The sequence below is a fragment of the Gopherus flavomarginatus genome, chromosome 2, assembly GCF_025201925.1.
Source record: "Gopherus flavomarginatus isolate rGopFla2 chromosome 2, rGopFla2.mat.asm, whole genome shotgun sequence".
Classification (NCBI taxonomy): Eukaryota; Metazoa; Chordata; order Testudines; family Testudinidae; genus Gopherus; species Gopherus flavomarginatus.
The window spans coordinates 37,448,013-37,464,121 of NC_066618.1; the positions used below are offsets into that span (position 1 = coordinate 37,448,013).

General features: G+C 40.2%; 1 protein-coding gene across 1 annotated transcript in view; it reads left to right on the top strand.

Annotated features, from left to right (window-relative positions):
• C2H10orf67 (chromosome 2 C10orf67 homolog) overlaps nt 1-16,109 on the top strand; it is a 123,918-nt gene that overhangs the window by 37,324 nt on the left and 70,485 nt on the right. Inside the window, exons 6-9 of the mRNA XM_050939114.1 lie at nt 2,484-2,631; nt 3,857-3,915; nt 6,245-6,310; nt 13,688-13,750. Coding sequence (XP_050795071.1) covers nt 2,484-2,631; nt 3,857-3,915; nt 6,245-6,310; nt 13,688-13,750 — 336 coding nt within the window. The remainder of the gene's footprint in view (nt 1-2,483; nt 2,632-3,856; nt 3,916-6,244; nt 6,311-13,687; nt 13,751-16,109) is intronic.

Here is a 16,109-nt window from a genome sequence, read left to right on the forward strand (position 1 = left end):
TCATACCTTTAGCAACTGTGTATTTTTGCATTAATTAAAACTAAATAAAAACAATTTTGATATTTAAAAGTTATTATTGGGTAAATTGTAGATTGAAAGTAACAAATCAGCAATTTTATGTATAAAGTGAGAGAGTTTAAAACTTTATGATTGCCATCCACTTTCTAGCCCTTTTTTGCTTACATGATTGAGTTTAAAGTCCCCTTTGGTTTAAGCAAGCCAAAACTACTGCTGTGGGCAGATGGTAGAGAGAACACTACCACAAAACCTGCCACTCAAAGTGTAACAGATGACTGTAGCTACAGAAAACTGTCCCTTTGTTCATTTTGCTAATGAGTGTCCTCATTGCAGCATGAGCCTGAATAGTTAATTATTTGCAGTTCTTCTTTATAACAGATGGTGGAGCTAGAGCTAAAGGTTATCTATGCCCACTGTGTTTTTCTGAATTGTTGCATTAAAGCAGTAAGAGATAAAGACTACATTTCGATTTTAAAACATCATTTAAAAATTTTACACTTTGATTCACATAGCTAAGTCAAACATTTCTAGTTTCATTTATGATGATGGTGATCCTCATGCTATCAGCTCTTGGTGCTCAAATTCTGCCTGGGCAAAGGAACTCATGCCTAAGCTTATTAAGTTCTGAAACAGTTATTTAAAAAGTCTTTTGAAATTGTAAATTTGTTCTGTAATGGTTTAGGGTTGAACAATGTTAGAGGAGAATTATAAATAATCACTCAAATATTTTATTGGCTGTTTTTTTAACAACCCCTCTGCAGCTTGTTAGAGACTGCCTATAGGATTTCCAAGGCTGTGGAAAGAGTTCTTGTAAAAATTAATCCTAGTCTAGTAACTAACTAATAAGCATAACTAAAAAGTAGTTTTGTTAGTTTGAAAATCTGTATTACTAACTTAACATAATTTCATTAACTGATATTTGACCTTTCTAGAAATTGCTACTTCTTAGTTAGCAAAAAAGGGGAGCTACAAACTTATTTTCAGGTTGAATTTTTAAAACACTCTGGAATTTTATCCACCTGATTCCCAGCAAAATCATTGAGAGACCTGTGGCCATAACTCTGTGTAACACTTTGATAGTTTATTCCTAAAAGTGTAATTGAGCACAAGGGATTGAGAGGTGGTTTTGTTTTGTTTTTGTTTTGGTTTGGTTTTTTGAGAAAAACATTTGAAATAGTTGTGCAGGAGAGAATGTTTGCCATAAATATATTTTGGTTTTGAGTTCAAGTTTACTTTTTTTCTTAAAAACTCAGAATTTTACTTCCAAAGTTCTAGGTACCAGATTCTTACTTTTTATCATTCGGTAACCTAGAAAAGGAGGCCCTACTTTCATATGCTTATTTTTGCCTCATGAAACAACTATCTTAAATTTTCTTTAGTAAGCAAAGTAATTAATAACCTGTTCTTTGTTTTTAATATTTTTAAGGCTTTCAGAATTCAGTTTGATAGGCTGGTATTACTCTAAAGTTTTGTTCCAGCTTCCGAAAGCTTTTCTGTAATTTTAAAAGAAATATGTGGCAGTAAAATCTGGACAGCCATAAGACAATATATTCAAATGTTTTCAACAGCTTTGAAACAGACAAGAAAAAAAGAGTAGCTGTCCCAATAAGCTTCAGTTGCATAAGAAGTCTTTTCCATAATGGATGTGGCAAGATTTAAACAAAGGACACGCATAATAAAAATGTAAATGAGTTTGCTTTACTAAAACTATAACTTTAAAGTCTTTTGTTGTATGTTATCCTGGAACCTTCTTACTAGGTAATCACTGTTTGCATAGAGATTTAAACCATAGTCTTCAATAGCATTAAACCCCTGCACGATCTATGTGTGACAGGCATGCAAAGCCATGTTAATGTTCAGAATATGAATTGCCTCTGGGTGGCTCCGACACCAAGTAGAAAACCAACTGCGTTGGTATCAGAAGGCCTGATGGACTCCATGCGGCTCCCAGCCTGAAAACTTCACCACTTTGACATGTGATGTGCTCCTCATGACACTGGCAGCACTGTCACTGAGAAATGGCACAAAGGCAACAAGCCCCCCTCCTTAGCCATGCACTTTGCAACCCCCTGGTGTTGCCTGTCCACAATCTCTCCTGCCTGCCTAGTTACGGACGGCACTTCATAAACACAGAGGGAAGTGTGGGTGGATAGGCCCCAGCTGCCTTCCTGGACACAGCCTCCATAATAAATTGACCTGAATGATGAGGGCGCACAAACAGTTTGATATGCATTATTCCTGTCAATAAAATGTCCCCATGTGTTATGGCTTTGTATATAATGTACTGCAGTCTTTCTTCCAGCAAGGTCCTATTTAGTCTCTTGACTTTTTTGTATTCATATTATAACTGTGTAATAGAATTCAGAAAATTATATGATAGCTGTGTTGTATAATTATTATATTTGTGCAGCATATTTAAATCCTTGATTCTTTACTTAGAAATACAAGGGTTCTCAATCTTTCAGATTATTTTTGACAACGATGATGACAATGAAAAAAATATGCTTGAGAAAGAAAATGAAGATTTCAGAGAAGAGGTTTCTAGACTACTTGATAGGATTGCACATCTTGAAGAGTCTCTGAAACGCAGTGAAAAAGAAAATAATAAATTAGGTAAAATTTTCATGTGATGTTAGGTCAAGATGACATTTAAATACAGTATGCATTAAATGTTAAAATCAAAATGCAAATCTAGTATGGTCCAAAAAGGTGGTAAATTATTCTTGGACTTTCTAACAGCTTATTTTGTACTTTTTAATTATTCTAAACTTTTTTGAATATTTATATTTAATTTTTTACTCATGATAAAAGAATATTTGTTAATATGGAAGTTGAGACTTCTTATGTTGGTTAACAGTGTTGTTGGAGTTCATAAAATATAACACTGTTGTTTTGTAGCCTGCAAAATTACTAAAATCTGAGAAAGTGTTATGTAAATATTTATATTTGTAAATGATTAAATATATTGTTAGTTTTAATTTAGTTGCCTTAAGATGAGGAGGTAAAATGGACACTATATATAGAATAGGTTTCTGTGCTTGCACATACGTATTAACATACACTTCCTGGGAAAAATATGAATTATATGTTTGTGTAGAAGTCTACAAGAATCAATTTCTTTTTCAATTTATCAGCCCTGTTTTCAGTCTGGTTACTTTACAACATTTTTTAAAAGGAATTCATTTTGTCTTATTTTGAAATTGAGTGTGTATGTATATTTATAAACAAACATACACACCATTCAGGTTATAAGAACAATTAATAAGTTCAGTCTTTACTTTCAAGTTACTGCTAGTATATTGTCAGTGTTAGAAAGCTCTATGGAAAGCTAGACATCTATGGCATTAGAACAGAATTTGTGTGGAAAATCTGGCTTCTGACTTTTGTATATCCAAATAGATTAGACATAGTAGTACCTTTTATAGTAGAAAGATGAATTTGACATAAACAGTATTCTTTATTGCTGTTTATCATCTGATTTAATGGCACTTCTCATCTTTTCATAGTTTTGTTTGAGCAATAAAGAACCACCTGCTAAAGCACTTTGTATTGGCTGTGACTAACAGCAAGGATGTCCAGAAGTAGTATTAATGAAAAGCTGTGGGCACTCAGCCACACTTGGCTCTTGAACTTACTTCTTAATCTCTATCTGACCAGCCGGCTGAACAGCAGGAAGAAGGCTATGAATGTCAAGGGCAGTTGTGAAGGTCAGAGTTCTGCTAGGACTTTCATCCACTGTGCATTCCACTAGGCTTAGACTGACCTGAAGCATACAATATAAATACACTGATGTAGGCTTGTAATTTCACACTTTACCTTTCTCCCTATTTGTTTTCAGATAAGGAGGTTCGAGGTATGCAATTAAAAATGGAAAAAGATGAGAAAACTGTTCAAAAGGTACTGTACTGTTTTGACAGTGATGGATGTCTCTCTAAGCAGAAAAGCAGCAGGCTTGGATTATTCACAACGTCTATTCCAAATAATATGAGAAAGCTGAAAAATAGTCAATATCATTTCAATTGTTTCAGATTTTACGTTTATGTAACTCAATGATGAGTAAAAATGAACAGGTATTCCTACCTATGCAGAAGACGGTGGTTCAGATTGTCTTCCTCCTGTCAAGTCAGCATTATTTTTGCTGTATTTTAACACTAGTAAATTAGATACTTTCTCACTTCTGAACTTCAGCAAACTGTATTGGAGTTGGGTGGAGTACTTTCATTAAAAAGGAGGGCACAAGTATATTTTTAGAGAGAGAGTAACAAGGATCAAATATGGAAGTATCTGTAATTTTGGGCAAGAAATGTGTTATTCTCAATAACCTGTGGTTTGCTGTATATCTTCTGTATTTCTGGGTAATGTTATTAATTTGTCTTCAATATTATTTATGTGCTATCAGTACAAGGCAGTGATTGAACAAGACATAGTAAATACAAATCAATGCTTCTTGGCATAGGGAAGTTCTAAAAACCAAAAACACCTCACTGAGAGATGGGGAGACATAAAGATCTATTTAGATAACATGCCTAGATATCATGCCAAATGGTTTTCTTCTCTACAGTGCTTTATTCCCTTTCTAAAAATGAAAGAGAAATCAAAGAACTTCTTCCCACTGTAGAAAGTGGACTCTTTCCATGAAACATTTTTCAATGTGATCTATATCCCTTGTTGAAGAACTTCAGTTTAGCAAGGTCTTACCCTTTTCATTAAGGTATTTTCATCTTTGTGGTGAAATCTCTGGGAAGTAATGACCCTTTATATGATAAAAATCTTCATATTAAGTTGTTCTCACTGTCCAGGGAGAGGAAGAATTCTGTTTTGTTGAGGCACAGGAATGAAAGTTAGGAGATCTGGGTTCTATTTCCACCTCTTCCATAGACTTTGCTTGCAAAGATGTCACTTCTCACACCTCACTTTCTCCTCTGTTAAATGGGGATAATACCAACCTACCTCAGAGGGGTGTTGGAAGGCTAAATTTGTTAATGATTTTAAACCTTTGAGATCCTATAAATGAACCCTAAAATTAGAAATGGAAGCTAAACATGTATCCTAAGATTAGATACTGAAAACTCCTATTGGTCCATCCATTACATCTATTTGCAAAAGGAGGATTGTTCCCTACAGTACATTTTCTAGTGTATTATTTATATTGTGGAACTGCCCAAAGACCCCAACAAGATTGGGGTCCCATTGTGTTAGGTTCTATACAAATCATATACAGATGAAACAATCCCTGCCTCCAAAAGTTTACAGCCTACAGTTTGTCTAGTTTAGTTTGCAAAGTCCTAATCCATGGGATTTCTGATGCTTCTTTGGAGACTGTTCCACAGCCTAATGCATCTCACTGTTGGGAAGCTTTTCTACTGGGTACTCCACTGAAAAAAATTTTTGGCTTGATATCTAGAATTTTTGCACTTGGATAACTTTAAAATTGGGTTCATTTTTAAAATTTATACATGCATGGACTTAGTCCTCATTGACAATAGGTGTCTGACATGCTCCCCATTAAAAAGCTTAAGTAAATAGGTTATATATACTGAAGATAACTTCAAGAGTCAAAGAAAAAAGAATATCTTTTCCCTCCCCAGAAAGCCACCAAGCAGCAATTGAACTACTCCAAAACTGCCACTGCATCTTGACTGCATCAGCTCTTGTGAATGCTCTTGAAACACCCCAGTCATAGGTGTGTGGTTTGACTGTTGGATCAGAGTAATCCTCATTCCGAATACTTCTCTCCATGATAGGGGCTCCATAAGCCCATTCTTTATACTTTACAGGTGGTATAGATATCCTAGTCAGACTTCCTCTACCTAAGCAATGGGGCATCTTTAGTTTGACTGGATTCAGAACTTCATGCAGTTTTTATTTGGGCCAAAGGATTTGTCTCAGAAAGCTGTTTTCCAGAGTGCCCTTCATTTTAATCTGCAGCTTTCTAGAGATCTGATCTTGTATATTTTGTATGCATATTCAGGGTGTGTTCAATACAAAATTAAAGTGTGAACATTTGGTGTGTGAATTGCACATTCTGCATGTGGCATTCCTAGTGCACCATCAGGCTTGTTTCTAGGTATCATGGTATGTGCCAGGATGCCTATCAGCCTATCATTCATTAGGTTATATATATACTGTATTTTCTTTGGTAAACTGTATTTAAAAAGGATTTTGGAAGAATTCTACCTGCCTCTAATCTAAAATGCAACATTACTTTTTATGCTTTTATTTTTAGTTAATTGAAGCTCAAGAAAAAATAAGCATGGAACTTGAAAAGGAGAGGTCATTAAATCAAAGTATGGTAAGATTCTTGTGCTTAAATTATTTTGTGTTTCAAACTTCATAAAAATGGTTGTTTTCATATATATAGAAACTTTTTTATTTTATTTAAATATTCAGTTTGTTCTAAGTATCATATGCAGTCTATGTGTACCGACTGATTTTTTTTTTAGAAAAATGAAAAAGCATTTTTTAAAGAGGTTTTTGGAGAATCAGTTCAGCAGAAGCCTAAATTTTACTCTACTAATGGAAGAAACATGCAAAATGATTTTTAAAGATTTTTTTAAAGAACTTAAATATTGTTCGGCATAGAAGAACTTGGAAAACATTTAACATTATGTGAAAAGGTTTGCTACTATGATAGAGGGAGCCCTATCTTAAATATTTTTGTATTCTGTATTAGTCTCATAAGAATACTGCCTTTTATTTTCTTTTTACATGTTTCAAGAACTTTCCAGATGGCTGAGTCTTTATTTTATCATTTGACTTTTTTTCTAACTTGGTCTCACAGTGGTTTTCACACTGGTCACCACTAGTATGTCTTTGTTACAATATACTGACTGGGTTTATTATAATAAAAAATAAAACACAGCTTGACTTGCAATCTAAATATGCTGGAAAAGAATATGATACTGTTTAGAAGAGAAAAGGTTGTGAATAGAAAATCAGTACCACTTCAGTTACTTAAACATTTGCTTTTTTTCAGCTTGTCAAACTTTGTGCCAAGTCATAGCTGCTTTTACTTACTTTGTTTCGTTAATCTTAGCACAGTGTGTGTTGGGCTATCTTGACATAGGGCCAAATCCTGCAGTCCTTACTCAGTCTTTGACTTCAATGGGACTTCTGCCTGAGTAAGTACTGCAGGATTGAGTCTTTAGAAATGGATGAAAAACAGAATTTCAAGATTATAAAGGAAGCCTTCTTTGAAACCAGTTTTTAAAGGCTGAAAACTAAGAATAAGTTGATCTGTGGACCTCTTTTTTTAACAAACACATTAGTCTTGAGAACACATTTTACCTTTTTTTCTTTTAACTGGAAAAATGTGATTTTCTTGGAGTCAGGGATTCTGAGCGCACACAGCCACCATTTTTAAACTTGATTGCCTAAAGTTCAGACCCTAAATTCATGTATTGACTTTGGCCTTTGAAAAGGATCTGTGTTATCAAAAGCATCTGTCTGCAGGGCTGTCCTTAGGTATACGCAGCATACGCGTAGGGCACCCGAAAATTTGAGGAACCCTGGTTCTTAGTGTCCACGCTCCTGCCTCTTCCTGTCCCTTTTCTGACCCTTCCTGCAGGCTCCCACCACAGCTGGCTGCTGCAGCCTGGTGAGTCTTCTTCTAGATGGGAGTGAAAAAGGCTTCCAGCCTGCCAGACCTATTAGCACAACATTGAAACTGTTAAAGAGCCATTCAAGTGATAATGAAGCCATTTAACAGGCATTTGCCAACCCCCAGGTATATACTGTCAGTTTCTGAATTTACTGACAAAATCAGTTGTGCATTACTGTAATATGTACTCAGAACATGTTAGTCTACGGGACCTTAGTTTAAAATTTGCTTTAAAAATATTGCATTAGTATGTTGCTGAAGATTATAAAATCACATCTCTAAAAAATCCTTGCATAGATTTTTTGATGCACAATCTGAGTATTCATCTTTAGCCTTAAATGCTTGGATCTTCAAACATACAGTTTTTAAAATAAATCCTTCAAAAGACCACCTTTATCTAAAATACACATTCAAGCCCAAGCTGCTGTTGGGCATAGGGGGCACCAGTTTAATAATACTGCATAGGGCCCAATAAATCCTAAGGACGGCCCTGTCCGTCTGTGCAGATTTCCTAGTTGGCTTTGAAAATCTCAACCAGTGGATTTGCACAGGTTTCACCAAGGACATAATTTGAAGGCATTGGAGTTGAATAGGTGTAACTGAGGTTTTATTTGTCCTCATTGAACCTTTATAACTGAAAATGATGTGTGAGATGGAAAGAACCCAGAATGACCTTCAGATCTCAGGTTGAGATTGCTGGGCTGGCAGCTAGAAAAGACATTTTTACTTGTAAACTGAGCTCATTAGTTACAGAAATCACTGAGAGACAATAAACGTGGAGTCACATAATGTCACTTTTACTGAGACACTCCTCAGAACAGAACCACACTTAAAGGACTGTCTGCGTTTCCTCTCTATTCTTTTATAGTAGTGTGTGTTTCAAAGGCTGTGCCTCTTTCTTCAATTTACTGTTACCTAAGACAAGGCACAACAAAAGTGGAAGTGAATATTCAAATTCATTGTAAGTTCTTCTAACATAGAAAACTATAGGCTTAGAATTCATTAAAAAAAAAAAAACCAGAAGACCACGCAACATGAATGGAGCTATTGCACATACATATTTAGGGCGTAGGGTATGGCTACACTTAGAGTTGTACAGCGCTGGGAGTTACAGCTGTCTTCGTACAGCTGTGTAGGGAAAGCGCTGCAGTGTGGCCACACTGACAGATACCAGCGCTGCAGTGTGGCCACATTTGCAGCATTTGCAGCGCTGTTGGGAGTGGTGCATTGTGGGCAGCTATCCCACAGAGCACCTCGTCCCATTTTGGCGCTGTGGGTTGTGGGAAGGGGATCGAAGGGTGTGGGTCATTCCGCTTCCTGTCCCAACGCCCCGTGGTGCATCGCTACACATCCCAGCAGTTTGGCAACATTATGAGTCTGCAGCGTGATTTCTGTTAGAAATGGAGCCCGAGCTGCTGAGGACTTTGCTGATGAATGTTGCCAGCACATCACGTTTGGCAGATGAGCTATTCCTTCAGCTCCAAAGTGACAGTGAGGAGTCCGACGATGATATCGATTCGCCTGATGCGCGTGACAATACATTGCTTGTGGTAGTAATGGACATGCTCAGCACCGTGGAACGTCGCCTTTGGGCTTGGGAAACAAGCACTGAGTGGTGGGATCACGTCGTCCTGCAAGTCTGGGATGACGAGCAGTGGCTGCAGAACTTTCGGATGAGAAAAGCCACTTTCATGGGACTGTGTGCTGAGCTTGCCCCCACCCTGCTGCGCAAGGACACGAGATTGAGAGCTGCCTTGTCAGTGGAGAAGCGGGTGGCTATTGCAATCTGGAAGATGGCAACTCCAGACAGCTACCAATTGGTCACGAACCAGTTTGGAGTGGGAAAGTCGACCGTTGGAATAGTGTTGATGCAGGTTCGCAGGGCCATTAATTGCATCCTGCTAAGAAGAACCGTGACTCTGGGGAACGTGCAGGGCATTCTGGATGGCTTTGCACAAATGGGTTTCCCTAACTGTGGAGGGGCGATAGATGGGACGCATATTCCTATTCTGGCACCACCCTACCTGGCATCCGAGTACATTAATTGGAAGGGGTATTTCTCTGTGGTTCTCCAAGCGCTTGTGGATCACCGTGGGCGTTTCATTGACATTTACACAGGATGGCCTGGAAAGGTGCATGATGCACGCATCTTTCGGAACAGTGGCCTGTTCAGGAAGCTGCAGGCCGGGACTTTTTTCCCAGACCGCAAGATCACAGTAGGGGACGTCGAAATGCCCATTGTGATCCTTGGAGACCCCACTTACCCGTTAATGCCATGGCTCATGAAACCGTATACAGGGAAGCTTGACAGGAGCAAGGACCGGTTCAACTACAGGCTGAGCCGGTGCAGAATGACTGTGGAGTGTGCGTTTGGCCGTTTAAAAGGGCGCTGGAGATGTCTTTATGGGAAGCTAGACTTGGGGGAAAGCAGCATCCCTGCGATTATATCCGCGTGCTGTACCCTCCATAATATTTGTGAAGGGAAGGGTGAAACATTCAGTGAGGAATGGACCTCCGAGGTTCAACACCTGGAGGCTGAATTTGCACAGCCAGAGAGCAGGGCTACTAGAGAGGCCCAGCACAGGGCTAAAAGGATTAGGGATGCCTTAAGGGAGCAATCTGAGGCTGAAAGTCAACAGTAATGTTTGGTGCCTTGCACGGGAGTGAAGTGCAGTGGTTACAATGATTTGCAGTGCCTGTTTTTCCCTTGGGGTACAGTATGTTTCACTTTCTGCAATAATAAAAACTGTTTTAAAAGCCAAGAAATCATTTATTCAAAATACAGTACATAAAAGGGCAGGGGGGTAGGGTGCTGAACTGTACTGTCAGAGGTTTGAATATGTCGTGCCTGGAGTGCTGTGCAATGCCTGTTGCACTTCAGGATTAATATGCTGCATGGTGATGGGGATTGAGTGCATAGGATAAGGGTGGTAGTTCTCAGGGCTGGTAGGTGAATGTACAGGTGTTGCGGGCAGCTGGTGGTGGTAAGAACCAGGATGCTGGAGAAGCGGGTTTTGAGCAAACAGTGGGGCACAAGGGAGAGAGCTTTGGGATGGCGGGGGGGTTTAGCACGGTAGCGATCTGCCTACATGGCTACGAGTGACTGCATACAGTCCGTTTGGCGTGCCAGGAGGCTATCAGCTGCTTTGTGCTTTTCTTGGTAGCCAATTCCTTTCTCCTGCTTTGTGTTTCCCTCCACTGATGCATTTTCTCTCTCCAGTCCTGCAGCCTCTTATTCTCTCTGGCATACTGATTCATAACTGCTTTCACCAAAACTTCTTTGCTTTTTCTTGGTTTCCTCCTCAAGTTCTGTAGTCTTTCAGCAGGCTGTGATAGGGCTGGAGGATTCAAGGACACTTAAAAAAAACAGAAATAGAAACATTTATTACAGAGGCTGCATTGTTTATAATCACAGTGAAGGAGTTTGTAGACTATTTGTAGCATCATTTACACATAGCAAACATAGCACAGAGAGGCCAGAGCAGCGAAGACATGGTGAGTAGCGGCGAATGAGTGATTAATGAAGCCATGTTGCTGCCACGGCTCACCTGGGAAGGGGAGCTGCTTGAGTCAGGGCTCACTGAGGTTTCTGTGCATTGGGGAAAGCAGAGAGCAGCTGGAGGGGATCTGCACTGAACACTATCCCTACATTTTCCACAGGATTTTATCCTGCCAGATATCTCACTGCTGCGGGTTACCTGGGAAGAGCGGGAGGGTCTTCTACAACAATGTGGATTCCACTTTGGTCCCTATGCAGCTTGCCTGTGTGCAGCAATAGTCCTCCCACCCCTCACGGCACAGTGGCACGGATGCGTTAGCCTGACTGGGACAAGGACCGCAGTGGCTCTCCCTATAAACTTGCGCAGGCGCATTGCCCACGCTCTGGCTGAAACTTTTGAAGAGATTACAGAGGCCGATTATCGCGACGTGATAGACCACATCAATGGGCTATTCCACATCTAGGCATGCATGCAGGCAGCCATAACCCCCACCCTCCTCTCCCAAAACAGTTCCATCCTAAAAATAAAATCTGCTTACCAGGAACCCGCTCCTCTGCTTCTTCTTCACCAACGAGTTCCAGCTGCTGCGACTGGCTAGCTTCCTCCTGGCTTGAGAAGAGCTCCTGGCTGCATGCCTCCTGGGACTCCGGGGTATCTCCCACCACCTCAGTAGCCTCACTCTCGGTTTCCTCTATACCCTCCCCCTCCTCTCCCTGCTCTGAACTGTCCATCGTGGTCCTCAGATTGGCAGTGGGGTCACCCCCAAGTATCGCATCCAGCTCCTTGTAAAAACGGCAGGCAGTGGGGGCAGCACCTGAGCGGCAGTTTCCCTCATGGGCTTTGCAATAGGCACTCCGCAGCTCCTTTACTTTAACCCTGCACTGCACTGCTTTGTGGGGTGCATCTGCAGCATCTGCAAATCAGGCTGTAAGGGAGTGCATTACAGAAACCTATAAATAATACTGTAGGTCATTTCAGTAGCATGACATAACATCAGAAGTGGAATTTTATTATTATGGAAGGGGGGAAGCATTTACTTGTACAAAGACAGTTGCATGAGATGTAGACTTTTGGACTAAACTAGTGTTCAGCTCTGCCAATTAGGAGACATTGTTTGATTACCATTCTCCCACTCTCTTTCTCCTTGGAGTGGGAACACATAGAAAAGCAGATAGTGATCCTTTGGGAATCGGAAAGAGAAAGTGCAGGGGTAGAACTTCCCATCAGCCAGAAGTTACATGCCCTGTTGATCCAGTGTTCTTTGGTAGAAAGAAGATGTCAACAATGTGACTGATTGAGAGAGAGGAAATTAAAGAGAGAGAGAGAGTGTAAAAGCAAACTGAGGAATGGAGAAATCCTCAAATTACATAGTGTCCTTGTGGGAGGAGATGTTTTGAATATTGAATGTAAATGTGAGTAGTAACTAAAGATCAGTCCTGTAGAAATGATGATACAGCCAGGGCCGGCTCCAGGGGTTTTGCTGCCCCAAGCAAACAAACAAACAAACAAACAAAGCAAGCCGCGATCGCGATCTTCGGCAATTCAGCGGGAGGTCCTTTGCTCCGAGCGGGAGTGAGGGACCCTCCGCCGAATTGCCACCGAATACCTGAAAGTGCCACCCCGCTCCAGAGTTGCCACCCCACGCACCTGCTTGATAAGCTGGTGCCTCGAGCCGGCCCTGGATACAGCAGAACACTGGACATAAGTTCTTTAAAGCTTTTATACTTTTGAATAATTTCTGCCATAAGCTCTACTAAAATTATTGTAAAACAATTACATGAAGATTATGACATAGATAAATATAGTCATTTCTGGATTTTACACCTTTTGGCCTTTTTATTATAACTAATAACAAAATGTTGAGAAATATGGTATAAACTAATTTTTCCTACTGTGGTAAATACTGACAAATTTAATACTGAAAAGAAGGTAGTATACAAAACTGAATCAGTTGCAAAGTTTTGGAAATAATTTCAAGTGTAAACTGCTAATTTAAATGTTCTTCTTTACTTTCTTACAATTTGACAATTATGCCAGTATTCAATTTTGTTCCATCATTTATAAAGATAAATTTGTTTTCCTTTTATTTAGCAAAGCAAATTTATAAGAAATACTGTGCAACAATACTGAAACTATTGAATTTTGCTATTGTTTAGTATAAGTCAAGTAGCTGCTGCTGTTTAGAAATATTTTGACCAGTCAGAGTTTACATCAAGCAAATGTTTCTAAGAAAAATTGTGGACAATAATTAAGTCTCTTATGTAGGCCTATTCGCAGGCAGTAAATGATGAAAACAAATTTTCAGTGTAATAGATCAAAGTACCAGTACATTTTGCTTTGAACATGGATAAAGCTGCATTTCATTTTTTAAAGAATTAATAATTACTTATGGAAGATGTATATTTTTGTACACTTTCTGCAATATTTCAGGAAATGTAAGAATTTTAATTAATTGTTCAAAGAAGTATAATATTAAATTAATAATGTCTCCCTCATCCTCTCCGTATTACATTTTATAAATGTTTGTGTCTGTACTTTTGCTCAGCTTTCTTGGCATTCATTTTAACAGCTCAGAGAACAAAAAGACATTGAAACAAAAGTGGAAAAGAAGTTACCTGACCTACAGGAAAAGGTATATTCATTTTACTTCCTAGATGGAGCATATATTTCAATTAATTATATGATGCTACGAAATACACCATATACACTGTACCCGTAATATATTTGCCTTATCAGACTTTTTCTACCTCCAGTGGTTGCTTTCCCTACACTTCACTGATAACTAAACTAATACCATTTTGTTTAACTCTCCTCTCTTTTCAGCATAGCAGCTGTGTTAGTCTGTATTCGCGAAAGGAACAGGAGTACTTGTGGCACCTTAGAGACTAACAAATTTGTTAGTCTGTAAGGTGCCACAAGTACTCTTCTCCTCTCTTTGTAACTTTCTGCTTCTCATCCACATGGCTCTAGATAACATATGTATTTGACTCAGTCCTCTCTTCCACTCACTCTTCCTTGGTAAGGGAATATGGACTCACACTATTCGTAGTCATGGTAGTGAGATTTGTTAGGAGGGATTCGCAAATAAGCATAGTTCAGTTGTTTTCCAGCTGAAATGTGGCAGCCCTAATACAGCAACCTGAACATAAGAACATCAGAAAACTACTCTGTGCAGAACTACTCTAGATAGTTAAGTCACAGGCAGACTGCAAAGAGCTATGTAGCAGAGTGGACCTCTGCTCCTGCCCTGAAGGGGTTAAAAACAGCCCGGGGAAGGGGCTGGGGCTGGAGAAAGCAGCCTTTAAGCTGGGCTGATTGGGGAAGTGGCTGCAGCTGGGGCCACGCCCCAAACTGAGCCACAGGGCCTAATAAGAAGGCCAGGGAAGCCACGAGTGAACAGTCTCTCTCTGACTGGAGGGGGAGACAGGCCTGGCTGCTCGGGGACTCACCCAGGGGACCTAAAGGAAGGCAGGGCTGGGGGAAAAGCCTTAGGAGCTGGGAAGCCCTAGGCCAGAAACTCCCCAGGCTGCAGGGCCTAATTCTAGGCCTCCAAGGTACTGGGCTTGCAGAGGGGCAGCCGGAAGGTGGGTAAAGGCAGCCAGGCCAAAACCCCTTTGCCTATGATGAGTGGCTGATACTGCAGTCTGCCCCAGGGCGTGGGGGCTAGACAATGACTGGGCAGTAGCCAATACTGAGGCAAACTGGGGATAGTGGGGTGGGGTTCCCCTGGGAGGGGGGAGACCCAGTTAAAGGGGCACTGAGGTCCAGGGAGGGGCCCCGGGCCAGCAGAGGACAGGTGGATCACCGGCCTGCAGAGGGCGCTCCGTAGCTGGAATCGAGCTAATTCCCCGAAGTAACCAGCTGGAGGTGCCGCGGGGGTGAGTCCACATGTTCATAAGCTACAAACGGATCTCTCAAAACTGGATGACTGGGCAACAAAATGGCAGATGAAATTCAGTGTTGATAAATGCAAAATAATGCACATTGGAAAACATAATCCCAACTATACATATAAAACAATGGGATCTAAATTAGATGTTACTACTCACGAAAGAGATCTTGGAGTCATTGTGGATAGTTCTCTGAAAACATCCACTCAGTGTGCAGTGGCAGTCAAAAAAGCGAACAGAATGTTGGGCATCATTAAGAAAGGGATAGATAAGAGAGAACATATCATATTGCCTCTATATAAATCCATGGTACGCTCACATCTTGAATACTGTGTACAGATGTGGTCACCCCATCTCAAAAAAGATATATTGGAATTGGAAAAGGTTCAGAAAAGGGCAATAAAAATTATTAGGGGTATGGAATGGCTTCTGTATGAAGAGAGATTAATAAGATTGGGACTTTTCATCTTGGAAAAGAGACGACTAAGGGGGAATATGGTTGAGGTCTATAAAATCATGACTGGTGTGGAGAAAGTAAATAAGGAAGTGTTATTTAATTATTCCTCATAATACAAGAATTGGGGTCACCAAATGAAATTAATAGGCACAGGTTGAAAACTAACAAAAGGAAGTATTTCTTCATACAATGCACAGTCAACCTGTGGAACTCTTTGCCAGAGGATGTAGTGAAGGCCAAGACTATAACAGGATTCAAAAGAGAACTAGATAAATTCATGGAGGGTAGGTCCATCAATGGCTATTAGCCAGGATGGGCAGGGATGGTGTCCATAGCTTGTGTTTGCCAGAAGCTGGGAATGGGTGACAGGGAATGGATAGCTTGATGATTACCTGTTCTGTTCATTCCCTCTGGGACGCCTGGCATTGGCCACTGTCGGAAGACAGGATACTGGGCTAGATGGACCTTTGGTCTGACCCACTATGGCTATTCTTATGTTTTTACGTTCTTCATTTGGGCCTATCACCCTCAGGGAAAGCCTGTCTAAAACTTACAGGGCGTGTCTACATAGCAGGTTACTGTGTGGCAGGTAGTTGTAAGCCAAGCCATATTCCAGGACTTTTAGGGTATCTCTACATTGCGAT